The sequence below is a fragment of the Pipistrellus kuhlii genome, unplaced genomic scaffold, assembly GCF_014108245.1.
Source record: "Pipistrellus kuhlii isolate mPipKuh1 unplaced genomic scaffold, mPipKuh1.p scaffold_m20_p_9, whole genome shotgun sequence".
Taxonomy (NCBI): Eukaryota; Metazoa; Chordata; class Mammalia; order Chiroptera; family Vespertilionidae; genus Pipistrellus; species Pipistrellus kuhlii.
This window is the reverse complement of record NW_023425595.1, coordinates 63,393,704-63,416,194: the sequence shown is the minus strand read 5'-3', so window position 1 is coordinate 63,416,194 and position 22,491 is coordinate 63,393,704. Positions and strand designations below refer to the sequence as shown.

Below are 22,491 nucleotides of genomic sequence, written 5' to 3'. Positions count from 1 at the left end.
CCCCAGTAGGGGATGTGCCCACAACCAAGGTACATGCCCTTGACCGGAATCGAACCCGGGACCCTTCAGTCCGCAAGCTGACGCTCTATCCACTGAGCCAAACTGGTTTCGGCTCTAGCAATTCTTAAGTCAAAGAGAGAGTCTTATACACAAGCTCATGTCATGACATGTCCCTGGCAAGTTATAAAATGTACATATTTGGCCGAAACCGGTTTGGCTCAATGGATAGAGCGTCGGCTTGGGGACTCAAGGGACCCGGGTTCGATTCCGGTCAAGGGCATGTGCCTTGGTTGCGGGCATATCCCCAGTGGGGGGTGTGCAGGAGGCAGCTGATCGATGACTCTCCCACAATGATGTTTCTAACTCTCTATCTCTCTCCCTTCCTCTCTGTATAAAATCAATAAAATATATTTTTTTAAATGTACATATTTGTTATTAAAATACAGGAATAGATGAAAACCTGAATTTCTGAAAAATACTTCACATTTATTGAACACTTAGCATTGGACAAACACTGGGAAAAGTGCTTACACTTTTAAAAATACTATTTAATCCAGCCAATAACCCATAGGAGGAAAGTGATATTATTATCCCTATTTTATCGATGGGACCTGAAACTTACATAAAGTAACTTGCTCGGGGTCACACAGGAAGTGACAGAGCCCTCACTCAAATCCAGCTTTGATTCCAGATTCTGCACTCAACCCCTATGGTTTATCCTGTATCCTGGGAACAGGATAATAGGATTCATAACTTCGTAGAAAATGTGGCAGTGATCATTTCAAATTATGTATCAAGCATTACTTCTTGACTGTGATTTCTGAGTCAAAACATCAAAGCTGACCCAGTTACTGCCACCACAAATGAGGAAGCTGCAGAGTGTTCCGCTGCCAGTCCTTTCTCAGACTCAGAACTTGTAAATGTCGAGGCAAGGTGGCATTTGCACTGGCAGACTCCCGCAACGCCTGCACACAATGATATCGTGCTTGGCATACACACCTCTGAGAGAGGCTCCCCACTGGGACCCTGGCAGTGCTGGGTGCTCAACAGAGATGCACTTCACTTCACCAGCCGTTGAAGGGCTCTGATAAAGGGCTTAGAAGAGACACGAGATAAGGCAGAGCTCCTGCAGACAACCAACAGGAGGAGGAAGCACCTGCCTGAGCCAGAAAGAAGTGAATGTATTCTTTCTGTCCGTGCTACACAGATAAGGGGAAGGTCAGAACGGAAGGCTGTAGGTCGGAGCAAACTCCTGCGAGCTTAGTTGTGGTAAAGAAAAGCCAACACTAATTTAGGGCCATTTCTACTCCACGATAAAAGCTTCATTAACAGGGTCAGCACACATTGCCAGTCAACTCAGTCCCTGGTATAACACTGGGGCCACTGGGCCCAATGTTAGTGTTTGACTTTCTTTTTGGAACCATTCCTTATTATTTGGGAGGGTTATTATTTCACAATGTTTATCTTTTTAGAGTCTTCCAAAGAACAAAGAGAGATTATACTGACTTAAAAAAAAAAAAAAAAAAAACAACCAGAATAAAACATTTTATCTTGTAATTACCATATGGATCCATTGTACCCTTTTATAAATGTAAGCTATATTGTAGGATCTTAGTGGTCTAATTTTTTTTTCCTGTATCTTGGATTATTTACAACTGTGCTTTTAAAAAAATAAAGACTCAAGTAATAAGAAAAAGGAAAATGATGAAATTACCAAACAGAATGCAAAAGTAAAATAAATAATCACTATTGCATTTTCCTTCAATTTTCTTAGTGCATTGCCCAAAGTATTGCATCATCATCAAATAAGGTATGAAAAACTAAAGACATTATCTTTGCTTTCATTGAATAGTGTTGAGAATTCAGAATTTTATAAATAGTGGTCCATTATGGCAATGAGAAGAAAACTGATAGAAGACATTTTACAAGTATTAGACAAAACAGTAGAGGAATACAAAGAGAAACAGCAGCACTCAATACTCTGATGATGATGGTGAAATTGATATAACAAGCAAAATTTGCCTGTGCGTCTTCAGATGACAATATACTGGATGAATTTTCTCAAACTCAGGAATAAATGAGTAAACAATATATTTCCAGGAACAAAAAGGAAATAAGGTATTTTCATTCAGTTAGTCATTCAACAGGAAAGACTTTATCATGCAGTATTTTACAAGAACCTGGACCAAAAAGGAGACATATGTAAAACGTTATATATGTGTATGTGTGTGTGTGTGTGTGTGTGTGTGTGTGTGTGTGTGTATATATATATATATATATATATATATATATATATATATTTTTTTTTTTTTTTTTTAAAGAACCTGAACTATCCTATTATCTTAACAGGGCATCTGATCACATTTTTGCATCTTTTATGAGATCTGTGTGCCAAATTTTATTTAATAAAATAAGTGGACACATGCTGAAGACAAGTTCATATACCAAGGTGACTGGAAGAATATAGATGAAAAAGAAATAAAAAATTCAATTGAAGTTCTGAGCAGTGTGGCTCAGTTGGTTGGTCGAGTATTTTCCTGAGCAATGAAAGGTCACCGGTTTGATTTCCAGTTAGGGCACAAATTCAGGTTGTGGGTTTGATCCCCTGATACCTGGCAGGGATGCATGCAGGAGGCACCTGATTGATATTTCTCTCTCACATCACATTGATGTTTCTCTCTCTCCTTTCCTCTCTCTATCTCAAATCAATTAAAAAAATATTTAAAAAATTCAATGAAATCCTGGCCAGTGTGGCTCAGCTGGTAGGAGCATCATTCTATACACAGAAAGACCTCAGGCTTGATTCCAGGTTAGGACACATACCTAGGTTCAGTCCTGGGCCCTGGTTGGGGTATGTGCAAGAGCAACTGATCGAAGCTTCTCTCTACATCAATGTTTCTCTCACTGTCTCCTTTTCCTTCTCTCAAAAAAGTCTTTGAAAATGTCCTCAGATGAGGATTAAAAAAAAGATTTCAATGAATTGATCATAAACTGATCAATTACAGAGCAAAAATGATAGCTGCCTTCTCTTTGACAAAACTGAATCATTAAAAGTTTCAAAAACTTCTTCAAATTTTGCATTTTGATGATACAAGTGCAAAAACAACCAGAAGCAATAAGTTAGAACCTATTAGAGATGTACCTGAAGCCCAGAACCAGAATTTCCAAGATGGATAGATTCTATTTTAGAGTTGACATTATTTATCTTTCACATCTAAAGCCACTAATTTCTTCAAGATGAAGTGAGGATCAGTCAATATACACACCTCTGAGCTGGGATGGGAACATTCTGTGATTTTTTTTTTAAACAAAGAGAACAAGTTAGGTTGAATTCCTCATTTCTAAAACTATCGCTGCTGTTCTAGATGAGTTTCTTTACCATGAATAGCTTTAGTGTGCTAAGCATGACTAGGATCTTTTAAATTGCTATACTGTACTATTGCTGAAAAAGTGAAAATGAACTTGGTTATTTGCCTTTGAAAAACAGTTGAGCACTAGAATAACATATGTTTCCATACACATGGAAACAAAGATTAGACTGAATCACAAATTAGAACAAAACTAATACCTATCATACAGCTCTAGCTGGTTTGGCTCAGTGGATAGAGCGTCGGCCTGTGGACTGAAGGGTCTCAGGTTCCATTCCGGTCAAGGGCATGTACCTTGGTTGTGGCACATCCCCAGTAGGGGGTGTGTAGGAGGCGGCTGATTGATGTTTCTCTCTCATTGATGTTTCTAACTTTCTATCCCTCTCCCATCCTGTCTGTAAAAATCAATAAAAAATATATATATTTTTAAAAAGGATTATCTTTATTTAAAAAAAACACAAAACTCATACATTGTCTGTAATTATGTGAAATGCCCTGAGGAAGCACAGACAGCATAATTTAGGGAGACGTACAATATATGCCTCTATCGTGGAGATGGAAATACTTCACATACCAGTGAGCAAGTCACTCAAGAGATTCAAAGATGAAACAGACCTGGACAAAGCTATTGTCTGAATAGCATAATTAGCTGACAGCTCAGAATGTTTTCTAATTAAATTACCAGCCATATTTATCAAGGTTAGGAAGTGTTCTGTGGAGACTTATCTGCTCTTGCTGATACCAGTGAAGACTGGCTGCCAGTCCCTGATGTCTCTAGTTCAGCAGGCACAAAAGGAAATGCTGGGTCAACTTTTCATTTTAAAAAGAAAACGTCCTAGTACTAAGGTACTAAGGTTTTCTCTTTTATTTTTATCCATCCATCCACTCATCCAAATATTATGGCCATGTGGACCTGTAGTCTAATCTGACTGCCAGTTCTTCCTTTTTGAAGCTAGTTTTCTCCCTCAGTGTATCTTTGTCTCTTGCTCTCTCTCACACTTCGCTCACATTTCAGTTACACTTAATACAACCCTCAGGGTAGAACTGAATTTTCACAACAATCTTCTGTTCTAAAGAGAATCTCAGGATTCCCTCAAGACTTTATCTATAGCCAAGCTGTAGTCCTGAGAACTGTTCAAAAAGCTGGTATGTAGTAAAAATGTGACTGTACTTTAATATTCCTTAACAGGAAATGGAGTGAGGGCATCACACTAACGGTCGGTAAGTAACACAGAGGTAACATTTATTGCACAAAAGAGAAATGAACACAGGAATTACTTGCTACACTAATACTCTACTAGAATTTCAGTCCCTTGAAGAGTTAACTTGACCTAACTTCTATCTCTCTACTTTTAGAACAGTTCCACATCAAGTGCTTAATGAATAACCTGTGAATGAATGAATGACTATGCCCAGACTCTTAAATCAGAGCATTAGTTTACCTCACTCACTTTTGGCAATATTCATCTTCCACAAGGAAAAGGATTAACAAAACTAATATGAAGTTCTTATTCCTCTTCTCTTCCCAAAGATTCAGTCCTAAAGCCATTAGGTGGGCAGAACACAGTAGGAGCCTCTGGTGTGTGGTGGGGCAGTGGTCCAGGAGATGTGAGAACACAAGGACTTGTGGAGGGCATTCACATTAGCAAAGAAAATATAAATGCTAAAGGTCAAGTAACTTAACCAGGTTTCAGTTTTCGCAGTATATGCTCAATCATCATTACCCATGTGACCAAAATGACATTTATTTTCAGCATGCATTCCAAAAGATCCTTGGCATTCCCTGAATGCATTCACAGTTTTGACTATTTGGTATCAATCTCCAAAAATCCATACTGTATAGATTCGGAAGTTTGCTGAGGCACAAATTGGAATCACAGCACTGCATGACTGTTTACAGAGTGAGTCACCTCACTTATTTGTGGCCCGTGGCCAATCATGTGAAAACATCATAACCTCTTGACCAGTCACCTTTAGCCAATATTCAGAATGAGGATTGAGAAAAAACTGCTGTTAGGCAACTGGCCATTTTCTGACCTCCAGCCCCACCAAGGCTGCTGGGGAAATGCTCTTCACCCGTCTGTTTTCCATCTGAGAGCAACGTGAATATGCAGGTACTACATGTCCCACCCACCACTCCTGGGGAGAAAACACAGCAGTGTTTAAGGTGTTTGCCCCTGCCCTTTGCACCCTTTGGGCTATGCTTCTATGGGACAAATAGGAAGCAGCATTGGAGTCCCAGCAGGTAGATGATTCTGGCAAGCTCTATGGAGATGAAATAAAGGAGTATGCTTTAAAATACTCAACAATCTTCATTATATCAAATAAGGGCATCAAAAAGTTCTGAAATTTAAGAAATCCTTATTTCAGCTGAAACCGGTTTGGCTCAGTGGATAGAGCATCAGCCTGCAGACTGAAAAGTCCCAGGTTCGATTCCGGTCAAGGGCATGTACCTTGGTTGCGGGCACATCCCCAGTAGGGGGTGTGCAAGAGGCAGCTGATCGATGATTCTCTCTCATCGATTTTTCTGACTCTCTACCCCTCTCTCTTCCTCTCTGTGAAAAATCAATAAAATATATTTTTTTAAAAATGTCAGGAGATCTCAATGTTTTAGCAGCTAAAGAAACAAGGAGGAAAACACCAATGCATGTTGAGGCTAAATCTAGTCTGGACCAGCTCTGCAGATGAAGGGTCTCAGGAAAGTATCTGGAGAGAAGAAAAAATGGAAAGGCTAAAAACTGCTAAAGAAACAGGAAGCATAAGAGAATAATGACCTGATAAAGAATTGCAAAAGTAGAGCCCAACCGGCATGGTTCAGAGGCTGAGCATCGACCTATGGACGAGGAGGTCACGGTTCAATTCCTGGAGAGCGCATATGCTGGGGCTGCAGGCTCCATCCCTGGTGTGGGGTGTGCAGGAGGCAGCGTCAATGTTTCTTTCTCATCATTGATGTTTCCGTCTCTCTCTCCCTCTCCAAAATCAATGTCTGTGTATCTGTGTGTGTGTGTGTGTGTGTGTGTGTGTGTGTATGTGTAGTGTAAAAAAAAGAATCACAAAAGTCAAGAAACTCTGACCTCTTCTTCCTTACAGTTTCTCTGTATTCTTGGCATAGAAGAAGGAGCTAAAGACACCCCATGATTGATGTGTAGGGAAAGACAAGATCACTTCAATTACTGGTTAGGAAGGAGAACTAATTCTTCCTAAAGGATCTGAACACCATCTGAAGCTTTTCAAACTATTGGCCTGGAATGTCCCTTTCCACCTGGGTAGTAAGAAGCTGCAGATGGAACCAGCTTATTGGACGGTTTTATGCGCCATATGTCTCTTCTGAAAGAAATCTCCTTTAAAAAGACAATTTTCAAAAAGTATCCAATTCAAATCAAGAATGGCATCAAAAGAGCTACGATGGTTTTAAAACATGTCCATAAATTCTCTCACACTCCTCCCATCCAAGGGAGAGTTTAATTCCTCTGCCTCAAACAGGCTATTCCAGTGGCTCCTGTATTGGATGGAGCAGAACATCTCCATCCTGCAGGAAGTTCTCTCGGGCAGTGCTGTTCAGAGACCTATCTGTACATCTGCCTATAGCACATCCTGACTTACATGTGCAGCTCCTCTCACCTAACTCAAGGGCAGTGCTCCAGCAATTCTTTCCTTTCTCCATGACCAGATTTCAGCTCTATTATGGTATACACACACTACCACAATAAAAAAAAAATTTAAGGATAAAAATCTTTCTAGTTAGCACTTCCCTACACCCACTATGAGCTATAGTCTTGTTTCTGTTTCCCTTTATAGCAAAACTTTCCAAAAGACTTGTCTATATTTGCCTTTTCCAATTCTTTTTAAAAATATATATTTTATTGATTTTTCATAGAGAGGAAGAAAGAGGGACAGAGAGCTAGAAACATCGATGAAAGAGAAACATCGACCAGCTGCCTCTTGCACACTCCCTACCAGGGATGTGCCCACAACCAAGGTACATGCCCTTGACTGGAATCGAATTTGGGACCTTTCAGTCCACAGGCCAACGTTGTATCCACTGAGCCAAACCAGTTTAGGCATTTTTCCAATTCTTATATGTTTTTGCTTTGACCCATCTAATCTCTCAAGGGCTATGCTCCACTGCTTAACCAAAACTGCTTTATCAGCTGCCAAGTCCAATGAACAGTTATTCCTCCTCTCACTTGGTTTATCAGCAGCTTCTGATGAGCCCTTCCTCCTAAAAACATTCTCTTCCCTGTTTCTGAGTTCCAGACCTATCTCTCAAGACAAGCTCCTCTACCTTTTGCTCTTTGCCCGATCTTGTGGATTCTGGGCCTCCCTGAACCTCCTCAACTTCAGCTGTCTGTTTATCTTTACCTCTGCCCACAGACAGCCTGACCCTTCCAACTCACCCCCGCCCCATTACCACTTCACCTGAATGTCCTGACTTCCCTCTCATCATTAATTCTGAGACGTTTCTGAAGAGCCAGCCACACCCAGGTCTATTTGGTCTCTCTAGTTAAGACAAAGGCAGGCCTATCCCATCCCTGACTGAGCCTTGTGCCTAAAAATAATGGATATGAACTTCTAGCTCCTTAAAGGACAGAGTCAATCTTCCTAATTGTGTTAGAATATTCTCAGTTAAAATAGTTGAAGTTGGTTGCTGAAAATAATCAATGTCAAACACTTATTCGTATTTTCTTCATGGATCAATCTGCTTTACTCAGATTCTTTTAGATGATACTAGAATATACTTTGTATTCTGTTGCCTAGAAAAAGAGAGCGGTTTTAGATTTTTCAGGAAACTGGACAAGGATAGAAGATGTGTTTGGGTCCAAACATAAATAAAGTAAAATGATGGCTACTAGCATCAGCCCAGAGCTGGAATTTATTCAATCCAATTTTCACCTTTCCTAACCCTAACACATCTCTTAGGATTAACGCCACATACCTGGAAGCATCAAGGAACGGTCTGTAGGCCAGGCTGATCCATTCTTCCCTGTTAGACGAATATTTTGGCTCCCGGGGTGTTTCTCTTGTGGTGTCCAAGTCCACTAAATAATGGCATTTACTGATGTCAATCTGCAATGGAGAAAGGCCAACTCTTCATTAGCAATTACAAGGGTCCCTTCAGGGTCAGGAACATAAACTGCAACTCTAAGCGTTCCTCAGGGTTTTAGAAGCACAAGCATCCAACTCCTCAGATGTAACCTGTGTTCTCTCACTCAGGTAAGAGTGTTGGATTTTGGGGTATTACCTAGGCTCCTGGGAATAAGGGGGAGATATGCACGCACCAAGCCAAAATATATGTAAGCTTTGGGAGTTTTGATTCTAGTTTGTGTATTAAGTCCTTTTAGCCAAACACACTCTTGAACCTAGCATGAGTGTACAACCTACTTGAAAAAAATTATATATCTTCCTTTTGTTCACTATTGCTCCCTCCCAATGATCACTTTTTAAAAATATATATATTTTATTGATTTTTTAAATCAAGAAGAAAGGGAGAGAGATAGAGCCATAAACTTCGATGAGAGAGAAACACCAACCAGCTGCCTCCTGCACCCCCCCACCCCACCGGGGATGAGCCCGCAACCAATGTACATGCCCTTGACCAGAATCAAACCTGGGACCTTTCAGTCTGCAGACTGATGCTCTACCACTGAGTCAAACTGGTTTTGGCCCAATGATCACTTCTTATTGTGGAGATTGAAAGGCAAGATTAAACACACATGCTGATGTGAAAGGAAACCATGTTTCTGCTGACAGAGCTGTGTGAGGGTGCAGGGATATTAAAAAATTCAACAGAACCGACAGAGACATGGCAACTGTTCCTGAAGCAAAAGATCAATAAACTGTAAGAGTGGAGAAGATTATGAAAAATATATTGTAACAATAAGCAAAACTATAGTCACTCAGTTGCTCACAGATGCTCAGAAGAGAATATCATAACCATGTTGGGCCTGGCTGGCATAGCTCAGTGGTTAAGCATTGACCAATGAACATGGAGGTCATGTTCCATTCCCAGTCAGAGCACATGCTAGGATTGTGGGCTCAATCCCCAGTGTGATGTGTGCAGGAGGCAGCCAATCAATGATTCCCTCTCATCACTGATGTTTCTATGTCTCTATCTCTCTCTCCCTGCCTCCCTCTTCCTCTCTGAAATCAATAAAAATATATTTTTTAAAAATCCACACATAATTGGTATTGTGCTTATAACAAAATTAATTCAATGGAATATGCTATAAACTGTAGGCTACTTTCACAGTTAAATACTTCATTTCAAACAATAATTACATTCTCTCATCTTGAAGCCACCAGAATATTTAATTTCAATTAAACTTTTAACTTTTTAAAAATTAAAAATAAAGACTTGAGGTGGTTAACAGATAATACAATATACAGATGATGTATTATAGAATTATACCCCTGAAATCTATATAATTTTATTAACCAATGCCACCCCAATAAATTCAATAAAAAATAAAATAATAAAGATGACACATAAGTTTCTCTGAGGTTAAATAAAACTCAAAGATATTAGATTTAAGATAAACATATGTTTTGGTTTTTATTCATCGTCCCTGGCTCACAGCTCCCAAAACCTTGTTATTTCCTAGTTAATAGCAATGAGAGCATCTTTTGTTACAATACCAGTGAACGAAATTCATGCACTTGGGGGCAGGGGGCGCTCAGCCTGGCCTGCGCCCTCTCACAGTTCGGAAGCCCTGGGGGGATGTCCGACAAGCTGGCAGTTGGACATCCTTAGTGCTGCCACAGAGGCGGAAGAGGCTCTTGCCACTGCTGCTGTGCTCACCAGCCATGAGCCTGGCTTCTGGCTGAGCAGCACTCCCACTGTAGGAGCGCACTGACCACCAGGGGGCAACTCCTGTATTGAGTGGCTGTCCCCTGATGGTCAGTGAGCATCATAGTGACCAGTCATTTCGTTGTCCGGTTGAAACTGGCTCTCCAACATCCCCCAAGGGGGCCTGGATTACAAGAGGGCATAGGCAAGGCCGAGGGACCCCACTGGTGCACAATCAGGGCCGAAGAGGGACTGTGGGAGGGCTCCAGGCATGTCTGGCCCATCTGGTTCAGTCTGATCAGCCAGACTCCAGCAGCAAGCTAACCTACTGGTCCATGATCAGTGCATGTCATAGCAACTGGTCGACCAGTTGACTGTCTGCCCCCTAGTGGTCAGTGCATGTCATAGCAAGCAGTTGAGCAGCCTTAGCATATCATTGGCATATTAAGCTTTGATTGGTTGAACAGCTGACTGGACAACTGAACACTTAGCATATTAGGCTTTTATTACATAGGATTAGGTCTCCTGTCCTCAGTTCCTGAAATTCCTTAAAAGCCATAAGAGATTGCCAAAACTGGTTTGGCTCAGTGGACAAAGCATCGGTCTGTGGACTGAAAGGTCCAAGGTTCGATTCTGGTCAAGGGCGTGTACATTGGTTGTGGGCACATCCCCGGTAGGGGGTGTGAAGGAGGCAGCTGGTCGATATATCTCTCTCATCGATGTTTCTATCTCTCTATCCCTCTCCCTCCCTCTCTGTGAAAAATCAATAAAATATATTTTTTTAAAAAGCCATAGAGATGCATCTCATTATTCATACCAAGCTACCTTCAATGGCAACTGAGTTTACATTAATAGAGTAACTTTTGGAAAGTACCTAAAAATGAGGGAGGAGGCTGGTTACTAGATGAACTAACCAAGTGATTAGAGGGTTGAAACTTTCAGCCCCACCCCTGACCTCTGAGGAGGAAAGAAGGGTTATACCCTATGTTTAATTACCAATGGCCAATGATTTCATTAATCATGCCTGTATAATGAAGCATCCGTAAAAACTCAAAGAATGGGCCCAGGAGATTAAGTTGGTAGAAGATTTTTAAAAAACTGGATGAATCTACTAAAATTGAACATAGATATTTCCTATGATCCAACAATTCTACTCCTCGGTATTAGATTGAACCATATGAAATCATTAATAGTTAACTGTTTAATACACAAAATTGGTCATTTCACATGGTTCAAGCTAAGTATATCCAATAGAATGCATGCAGCAAAAAGACAAGTTCAAGAACGTTCAGTGTCATTATTTGCAATTGGTTCAGATTGGAAAAACAAACATCCAACAGTAAAATAATAAATTGTGGTATAGTCATACAATTAAATTCTATCTATAATAATAAAAGCATAATATGCTAATTAGACTGGACATCCTTCCAGACGAAACCAGGGCTTTGAGGGAAGCCTGGGTCCTGGGTGGCAGAGGGGAGCCGGTGCCGGCAGCCAGGGGAAGGAAGGCCTACTCTTGCACGAATTTTGTGCATTGGGCCTCTAGTATAGCAATAAAAGAGAACAAACCACAGATACATGCAACAACATGCATGATTATCACAAACAAAATGTTGAGTGAAAGGATTAAGACTCACAAAAAATGTAATATGGTTCCATGAATATGAAGTTCTACTACAGGCAAAACTAAATCATACTGTTTTTAGGAATACATGTAAGAGGAATAACTGTAAAGAGGAAAGCAAAGAAATTATTATCATGGAGTTGGGAAGCTCCATCTGAAGGGTGAGTAGGTAGTGACAAAAGGAACTGCTGGAAGCTTCTGAGAGCTGGCAATGCCCTGGTATTTGACCTGGGTGATGGTTACACTAGTATTTGCTCTATTTTCTATTATTATTAATTTACTGCACACTTATGCCTTATGCACTATGGATTACGCACAATTGAAGGTTTTTTAAGTGCATATAAGAAAAACTCCGTCACCTCTGGCTTATAGTAAACTCTGTTCTTCCTCAACCTCTCACTCAGAGTAATAGTCTCATTCTCTCCCAACATTGTTTTTATGTAATAAAGACTCCAGTCTCACATTTGGCTCTGCACACGGGCTGTTTCTCCAGGAGAGAGAAAGCATACTGAGAATTGACGTCAGATCCAATTCCATTCCACATAACACTCTAAAAATGACCCTTTGCATAAACACTTCAGGAAGCAGCCTTTTTGGTCTGAACCTTCACGCTGTAGCTCCCAGGATTTTGAAAACATGAAAACTTTAAAAAGTTTTTCAAGTACCATGTCTCTGTAATTAAACAAAAGCAGTAAGGGCCACAGACTCTCATGGTCTCATGCCTAGACCTCCTTTGGTGAGGGAGCTCTGAGTAGGACATTTCAATACTTGACCTCAGTTAGACACACTACAGACCTCATTATCTAGATTGGGTGTTGGGTACATGGTCTTTCAAAGTTGTGGACAGTAACTAATTAATGCGAAAGTATTCCAGTCAGCTTTAGGTTCCACTCATTAACCATCCATATATAAATCCTATTTAAAGAAAAGTTTTATAAAGATAGAAACCGCCATAGCTGGTTTTGCTCAGTGGATAGAGCATTGGCCTGCGGACTGAAGGGTGGATTCCCATTCAGAGTACTGCCCAGGTTGCAGGCCTGATCCCCAATAGAGAGCCAATGATTTTTATATCATCATTGATATCTTTCTCTCTCTCACCCCTTTCTCTCTGAAATCAATAAAAAATATTTTTAAGAAAAGACATAAATCAAGACAAAATCATATTAATTGCAATCCTAATCCATCTTTAAAATGTAATCTCTTTAAATCCTTTCTAGGAAACAGCTGCTAAAGATTCCTTTTTTCTAGGAAACAGTTACTGAACAACTGAAACACACAAGGACTAAAGCCTCTGGCAGAAAAATGGTTAGTATGATCAAGGGCAGGCTCTCTATTAGAGATGAATTAAGATAATTAGAAAAAGAAGCTCTAACAATCAATAAATAAAAAGGCAACCTAGGAAATAAAAAAAAATATTTGCAAACCATATATCTGATAAGGTATTAATGCTCAAAATATATAAGGAACCCATAGAACTCAATAACAAAACAACAAATATTTGATTTAAAAATGGGCAAAGGTCCTCAACAGACACTTTTCCAAAGACTTACAGGTACATGAATAGGTGCTTAATATTACTGATCATTAGGGAAATGCAAAGCAAAACACAATGAGAGCCCAACTGGTGTTGCTCAGTGGCTGAGTATCGACCGATGCACTAAGAGGTCACTGGTTCAATTCCTGGTTGGGGCACATGCCTAGGTTTTGGGCTCGATCCCCAGGGAGGCGTACAGGAAGCAGCCAATGGATGTTTTGCTCTCATTGATGTTTCTATCTCTCCATGCTTCTCTCTCTAAAAAAATCAAAAAAATATATTTTTAAAAACACAAACAAAAACCACAATGAAATATCACACACACCTGTTAGAATGCCTATAATCTAATCTAATAATAGAGGAATATGCAAATTTGCTGGGACGCCAAAATGTCACAACCAATCTGCAAGCAGTGGAGAGCTACAGGAGGGCAGGGCAGCAAGTTATGAGCTGAGGAGAGCTACCAGCAATGGTGGGCGGAGTGGCCAGCTGAGGCAAGCAGCAGCGAGCTACTCGTGCACAGATTCGTGTGCAGGGTTACTAGTCAAAAAGATAAAAGATAACAAGTGCTAGTGAAGGTGTAGAGAAAAGGGAACCTTGGGTACACTCTTGATAGGAATGTACACTGGTACAGCCATATGGAAAACAGCCAGGAAGTTCCTCAAAAAATTAAAAACAAACTACATATTATCCAACAATCCTAGTTTGGGTATATATATATATATATATATATATATATATATATATATATATATATGAAGGAAATGAAGTCACTATCTTAAAGGGAATGTGCACCCCCATGTTCACCGCAGCATTATTTACAATAGCCAAGACAAGGAAACAACCTAAGTATCCATCAATGGGTGAAATGTGATATGTACATAGCACACACAATGAACTACTACTCAGTCATAAAAAGGAAGGAAGTACTGCTATTTGTGACAACATAAATGAAACTTGAGGGCATTATGCTAAAATAAGGCACACAGAGAAAAACAAATAATGAATTATCTCACTTTTATGTATAATCTAAAAAAGTTGAGCTCATATAAACAGAGTAGAATGGTGATTACAAGGGGCTGAGGAAATGAAGAGATATTAGTAAAAAAGCAATTGTAAGAGGACTAAGTTATGGAGACCTAATGTATAGCCGAGAGACTCAAGTTAATAATAGTGTTGTATATTTGAAATCTTCTAAGAGAGTAGATCCTAAAATTTCTCACCACACACACACACAAAAAAAGATAATCATGTGAGGTGATGGATGTGTTAAGTAACCTTATTGTGGGAGTCATTTCACAATATATACATATGTCAAATCATCATATTAAATACCTTAAACGTATATAATGTTATTTTTCAATTAAATCTCAATAAAGCGAGAAAGATTTATGTTAAAAATTAGAAGAGGAGTTTCAAATTAGAGGCCTAGATTCAGGTCTGGGCTCTACCACAAAATAGCTGGGTGGCCCATACTTATGTAAGTTTTTATACCTCAATTTCTTCTTTTGTAATATAAGGATAATACCATTTACCTCAGAGTCATAATGAGGATTAAATGCGGTGATTCATTTAAATAAAACTTGTAAACTACACAAACAGTATAATAGTAAAAGGAATCTTTGACTAACTTGGTGAAATGTGAGAACTTGACTGATTGAAAAGAACCTGTGAGCATTAGAGCCCATTAAAAGGAATTATTCTTTTTCTCAGCCTAGATTGCTGGTTACTGTCAATTCAAATTATGTCCATGTAGGACAAAAGGGTTACAATACTAACTACTCATAGTCCCTGAATAGTGATGAGTTGACAACATTCAGTAAATGATATTAAAATGAATCTTCTGGGCATCATCAAAAACTGTATTTGGTGAATCCTAAACTAAGGAATATAAAATTCCTGTAAGACATGTCTCCATTATTAAACTTACAATTCAGGTCAGGAAATGACATTAGCACATATGGAATATGGAAACTAAGTACTATAAGAGCAATCATAGTTGAGAAAGAGAGAAATCACTGGGGCCCACAGGAAGTGAAAAGAAGCCCTAGAATGGTGGTTAAATAAAAGAGAGAGAGAGAGAGAGAGAGAGAGAGAGAGAGAGAGAGAGAGAGAGAGAGAGAGAATATGGAGGGGAAAAGGCAGAAATGGGCCTGGTTTTCAGGGAAAACAGGAGGAATATCTGCTTGTCCCAAGAGGTGTGTATTGAGAACAAAACTAAAGAGAGAAGTTTGATGCCCAGAATTAGGAGAATCTGCATTTTGTGCATCTGGGATCTATTCTGGCTTTTCAGGCAAGGAGTAAAATGAATTAAAAATGGCCAGTGCTGCTCAGTGGTTAGAGGGTAGCCCAAGCACAGGGTTGTGGATTCGATTCTTGGTCAAGGGCTTGTACCCCAGGTTGCAGGTTCCATCCCTGGCCCCTGTTGGGGAACATGCAAGAGGTAACCCATTGATGTGTCTCTCTCATATTGATGTTTCTCTCCTCTTCTTCTCTACTCCTCCCCGCTTCCCTTCTAGTCTCTCTAAAAAGTAATGGAAGAAATATCCTCAGTTGAGGATTAACAACAACTATAAATATATGGGTCTCAGAAAGAGAGGTCCATACTAATGTGACACTGGCGTGGGTGGACCAAGGAAGTGCTGGAGGAAAGGCGGGAACCGGGCCCCGGCCCTCAGGACACCGAACACTAACGCAGCACCCAGTGGTGAAGTGATGACACCTTGAAGTTCTAGGCAGTGAGAATGAAGAACAAGGAAAGGGTCAATATCAGGTCTATTTCAAAGGCATCACTGGTACCAAAATGCCTAATCCAGTGACTGGGAAAAGAGGGGCTGCCGTGAAGAACCACTTGGGTGAGATGTAGAAGATGATAAACTTGTTTTACGCCTACAGAGGAGAGGAAAAGCACTGTGTATTCAAGTAATTGAACGAAGGCCGAAGGCCGATGTGACTGGGGCAGTGAGAGGTTTTGTTCTTACTGCCAAAACACTCTCTGCATCCACTTCATAAATTTTCATTGTTTCTTCAGATTTCAGCTAACAATGAACTCCTTAAGAAGGACTTCACTGTTCACTTAAGCTAGGAGAGGTCCCCGGATTACATACTTTTACAGCAACCAGTAATTCTCCACCAAAACATTTCACAATTATAATTTATGGATTAATTGGGAAATTAGTCAATTCTATGGAAGCTGGGGCTCTGTCTCATTGACTCATGCAACAACCCTAGCATAGTAGGTTTCCTTAAACCAGCGATTGCCAACCTTTCAGACCTCACGGACCACTGGTTGGTGACCACTGCTCCAAAGGTTTCCTTAAAGCACACAGTAGCTGCTAAGCATATGCACCTTTAACAAATGCACACAAGAATGCATGAGGAAAAAAAAGTGAAAATAAGGGGAGGGAGGAAAAGGTGGAAGCAAAGGGAAAGGGGGAGAAGAAAAGATGAGAGAGGAGCAGAGACCACAGATAAATTTGGGAGGATGCCCACTGCACAGGCAGAAGAAAGAAGTGGAAAAAGCAAGGAAAAGGGGGTCTATTACAAAGATTACAGGAGAAGAATCAGAACACAGTTCTGAAATTCAGGGGGAAAAGGGATTTCAAAAGCCACAGAAAGGCTGTGAGGAAGCTGAAGACAGAAAAGGTGACAACAGGAACAGGTTCAACAGCTGTGCCAAACAGTCAATTTACCAGTTTAGAATGCCATGTGGCACATGTGTCAAACACGAGGCCCGCGGGCCAAATCCGTCCCGCCAGGCCTGGCAATGTGGCCCGCACCGCGCTGTCATCACTGCACTCCGCTGCGTTTCCATCACAATGACAGTTTATGACTGTTCAGTAAACCATTCGGCCCGCGATTTAGGCTAGATTTTAGATTTTGGCCCCTTCTCTGATTGAGTTCGACACCCCTACCATGTGGGGACAAGGAAAGAACTAGTGGTCCATCCTCCTTTTCTCAGCGACCTTCCCTGCTGTCTGCCCAGCTGCCTGAGCCATGCCCCACAAGTCCTAAGACAGGAAGGATGTGAACGTGAATTTGGGCAGCTATTAGCTGGAAATGACAATGACGCATGAAGGCTATAAAAATAGAGATCTCTGCCAAAGGCCAACATGAGGTTCAAGAACATCACAGAGAAACCATCTCCATATATAAGCAGGTCTTATTTCTCAAATGTCACTGAAAAATCCCTGGTAAACAACTGCAATAAAGAATCTGCAAAGAATTCAAGAGGAGAATGTGAAAGATCCATCGAAATCAATTTTCCTATAACTTCCAAGGCAAATGGAAGAATTGAAGCGGAAAAACACTGCTTAGAAACTCTGCCCATAACTAAGTAAAATGTGATAACTGACACATGTTATGTGATCATGCTGACATATGTTATGAGTTTAATATTTAACCTTTAAGCTGTATTCAGGATTCTTCTTTCTTTCGAAAACATGTAATAAGTTTTGATTCATCATGTGCCCTCTGTGAGCACCACCAGCAAGGCCCAGGTCCTCTCACCGCGGGCACTCAGCTCTGTGAAGGCAAGGAGTGCATCGGCCTGGATCACCACTACAGCCCTGGTGCCTGGCACAGTACCCAGGTAGGCAAAGAGGAAGTTTACAGGAAAACTTCAAACACCAAGTGTTAAGAACTATGATCAGCTATTTGTAAGTGCCAAGAATGTCTTCCTGTAGCTTCTAGCTCTGAGAAGACAATCTATTTCCTCTAAAACAGCATATAATAAAGATAAAATCACATTAAGAAATCCATTTAAAAGTCTCTAGCAGCCGAAACCGGTTTGGCTCAGTGGTAGAGCGTCGGTCTGCGGACTGAAAGGTCACGGGTTCAAGGGCATGTACATTGGTTGAGGGCACATCCCGGGTAGGGGGTGTGCAAGAGGCAGCTAGTCGATGTTTCTCTCTCATCGACATTTCTAGCTCTCTATCCCTCTCTCCTCCTCTCTGTAAAAAAAAATCAATAAAATATATTTTTAAAAAATAAAAGTCTCTAGCAAAATGAGTTCAAATCTCCAGTAAATGGACTATTAATTCACCATAACAAGATTTGACTTACTTTAATATTTTATAGAATGAAAATTAAAGTATGAGTGTTGCAAGTTTAAACAATTATTCCTGGGTCCCACTACTGTGATAAGAATATATAACTCCCCTTAGGAAGGGAGATAGAGAATCCAAAGAGAACATAAAATGAACAGAAGAGTAACATTTTAAACAGACCAAAATTCCACATGGATATTTCTTGTTTATTCCCAATTTTTAGACAAGATGTTAGATACAATTAAGTCCAGTTCTTCAAGCTTGCAGAACTTTCTGCATGTAAAGAATTTCTGAGAAGTTATCTTTTGACTCCATTTCAGCCACAATCTTTTCTTATGAAAATACAAATATAAAAAGAAATCCTACTGTATTTATACCCTACTTGCTTCCACCAGTGCAAGTTGCTGAATTACTTGAAGGTTGTGGGAATTATTTCCTACTCTGACTGAGATCTTGCTTGGAATATAGCTTTGACCAGATTTTTAGTCCACATAAATACATACTGTCTTCACCACTGTTTTTCTTCTGAATTGGATGCTCACTAAATGAGGCTGGGAACCATCTGCTTGCCAATAAGTTTCTAGATTGTCACCTCATAATAGATCTACTCCAAATCCTGGTTTGCAAGATGAGAGTGACCGAACAACTTGTGACCCAGTTTCCCATACTATTCCAGTTCTTCCACCTGCTGAGGGTCAGCGCCAGGAGGTGTCTTGTTTGGTGTGGTTGTTTTTAAATATTAGCTTGCAGACCGAGTTTGCTGCAGGTCAAAGTTTTAGGGTTCCCTGCAGTAGCTCCACGCCACTCCCCTTAGCATCTCTGAACTGCCCAGCTTCCCAATGACAGTATTTGTGCTTCAGAGTTAAGTCGAACCATGTATACAAAGAGCTATAAACTGTTTTGTCAATTTTTAATTTTTTTTCTTAAAAGTTAAATTTTCATTATAATTTAAAAGAGAACCAGAAGCAGACAGACATATAGATAGATTCCTGCCCTTTAAGGAACTTATTACCAAAGATGGACAATGCCGGATGAATAAACTTTAAGTGGCATTTATCCAATAGAAAAAGCAATTATGCCAAAGTATAAACACAAAGTAACAGGAAATTAATTTCTGAACATCCAGAGTAGGCAAAACATGCTCACAAAATCTTTTGCTATTATAATTTTCTCTACTTAATCAGTCAATTGACATTATGATCAGTTTCTGGTATATACTTTGTGATATAAGAAGAGAGAATGATTTTTTTAATACTTTTTTTTTTATTGATTTCAGAGAGGGGGGGAGAGAGAAAGATAGAAACTTCAATGATGAGAGAGAATCATCAATTGACTGCCTCCTGCACGCCCCCTACTGGGGATCCAACCCACAACCCAGGCATGTGCCCTGACCAGGAATCGAACCGTAACCTCCTGGTTCATGGGTCAATGCTCAACCACCGAGCCACCCCAGTCAAGCAGGAAGAGAGAATGATTTTTAAAGTCAAACCTTCCACAGTTATTCTCATCACTCAAATATTATAAAATCAGTAGATGAAGCTCTACCCTGATTACTATTTGCATCAACCTATGGAAATGGATTGAAGAAGGTGACTAATTTTCTTTCTTTTCTTTTTTTTTAAATATATTTTATTGATTTTTTACAGAGAGGAAGGAAGAGAGATAGAGAGCTAGAAACATCGATGAGAGAGAAATATCGACCAGCTGCCTCTTGCACACCCCCAACTAGGGATGTGCCCACAACCCAGGTACATGCCCTTGACCGGAATCGAACTCGGGACCTTTCAGTCCACAGACCGACACTCTACCACTGAGCCAAACCGGTTTCGGCGAAGGTGACTAATTTTCTGATGAATCTTATGTTGTTTCAATGGGTAACTTTGTTAACTTACTTGAAATTCTGCAAAATCCCAAAATATTTGCACATTAAAATATTAAAAGAAAAATGTATTCAGGAGTAGGGGTTATTTATGTACTATTTCTTTTATTAACATTGACTAGAAGCCTGGTGCACAAAATTCGTTCATGGGGGGTGGGAAGGGTGTCTTCCAGCCCAGTTTGCACCCTCTCCAGTCTGGGACCCCTTAAGGAATGTCCAACTGCCCGTTTAACAGGAATCGGGCCTAAATGGGCAGTTGGCTATCCCTCTCACAATCCAAGATTGCTGGCTCCAAACCGCTTGCCTGCCTGCCTGCCTGATTGCCCCTAACCGCTTCTGCCTGCCAGCCTGATCACCCCCTAATCATTCCCCTGCCAGCCTGATCGATGCCTAACTGCTCCCCTGCCGGCCCAATTGCCTCTAACTGCCCTCCCTTGCCGGCCTAGTTACCCCCAACTGCTCTCCCCTGCTGGCTTGGTCACCCCTAACTTCCCTCCCTTTCCAGCCTGGTTGCCCCTAACTTCCCTAACTTCCCTCCCCTATTGGCCTGGTAGCCCCTAACTGCCTTCCCCTGCTGGCCTGGTCCCCCCAACTTCCCTCCCCTGCAGGCCTGGTCCCCCCAACTGCCCTCCCCTGCAGGCCTGGTCACCCCTAACTGCCCTCCCCTTCAGGCTTGATCACCCCCAACTGGCCTCCCTTGCAGGCCTTGTACCTTCAATTTGCCCTCCCTGATCACCCACAACTGCCCTCCTCTGCCGGCCTGATCACCCACAACTGCCCTCCTCTGCCAGCCATCTTGTGGTGGCCATATTGTGACCACTTGGGGGCGGCCATCTTTGACCACATGGGAGTAGCTATCTTGTGTGTTGGAGTGATGGTCAATTTGCATATCACCTCTTTATTATATAGGATAATTGAGGATTGGTTAGCTTACATGTGGTAAGAGTATGATTTTTTTTAAAAGATTAGTTTGACTTTTTAAAAAATATGTTTTTTGTTTGTTTGTTTGTTTGTTTATTTATTTATTTATTTATTTTAGAGAGAGAGGAAGGGAGAGGGATAGATAGAAACATCGATGAAAGAAAAACATCATCCATTGGCTGCTTTCTACATGCCTCCTACTAGGGATCAAGCTCGAAATCCTAGCATGTACCCTGGCTGGTACCAGTAGCCTCTTGGTTCCTGGGTCGACGCTACACTGGCTGAGCTAACTGGACTTTTTTGAAGGAAAATGAATAGTGCCTAATTATTGGGAGACTAGGCATGGAAAAATTGTGCTGTAGTAAAAAAAATAAAAATATCAGCTCTCCTTTGCTCAATCTTCAAGGAACTCTCATAGAAAACAAAATCTTTAGTCTGAAAAGTGGCTTGATAGACTACCTGGAGGAAAGATAGCAGAAAAGAATGGCATTATTGGAATAGCAAACTACCTTAGTAAAGACTCACAGGTGTAAGTGAAACAGACTGGGTGCAAGAGGCTAAGTTAAGTGAGACAGGCTGTGACTCCCAGGCTTTGAATCAGAGTTTATATAAAGTCAGAGTTTATATATCTGACTGGGGAGTGCAGAAGCATCTGTGTAAAAACAGACCTGAAATAGCTAGAACAAAAGTATTCCATCTCCCTTCAATATATTAAACTTGATAGGAAACTAGCTAAACACAAATCTGCCAAACACGAAACATTGACAATTCACATTAGAAACAAATGACAGAAGAAAGTATTTCAAGTTATTTTGAGGTTGAAAGTAGGAAACAAGTTATTTTGAAGGAAAAAAACTGTATTTCCAATTTTTTTTCAAGTTAAAGGTTGGGACTTTGGAAGAGAAAGATAATAAAAGTGAACAGGAAAGTATAAACAATAGTGTCAAACCTTAGGACTGTTTTTCTGGATTATATTTTATGGACTGGCAGGTGTCCAAATGCATCCCAAGACCAGAGTGAACGTGCTTAGAGAAACTTCACCTAAATAAAAAAAACCTTTAAACTAAAACCTGAAAGAGGAGAAAAGAAACCACCCACATAAAAATAATAAAATGAGACTCTCTAGTCTAAAAGATATATTATAATATTAAAAACAAAGAAACACACACAAAGGAAAAATGAAATAATTTTCAGGATAATACAGAGATTTAGAAATAAAAATTTAAGGCCTCAAATATCAACGAAGTATTTAATCTGAAATATTAAAAGAAAGCAAGAGTGAGATCACCTGAGGAAAAGAAAATTCTACCTTCAGACTGCCTTTGGACTC

General features: G+C 40.3%; 1 protein-coding gene and 1 pseudogene across 3 annotated transcripts in view; both read right to left on the bottom strand.

The window, feature by feature from the left end:
* Window positions 1–22,491, bottom strand: part of ALG9 (ALG9 alpha-1,2-mannosyltransferase) — an 80,384-nt gene that overhangs the window by 4,837 nt on the left and 53,056 nt on the right. For all 3 annotated transcript variants that reach the window (XM_036427725.2, XM_036427730.2, XM_036427731.2), the window contains one exon: window positions 8,305–8,435. In XM_036427725.2, coding sequence (XP_036283618.1) covers window positions 8,305–8,435 — 131 coding nt within the window. The remainder of the gene's footprint in view (window positions 1–8,304; window positions 8,436–22,491) is intronic.
* LOC118713026 lies at window positions 18,733–19,085 on the bottom strand (annotated as a pseudogene).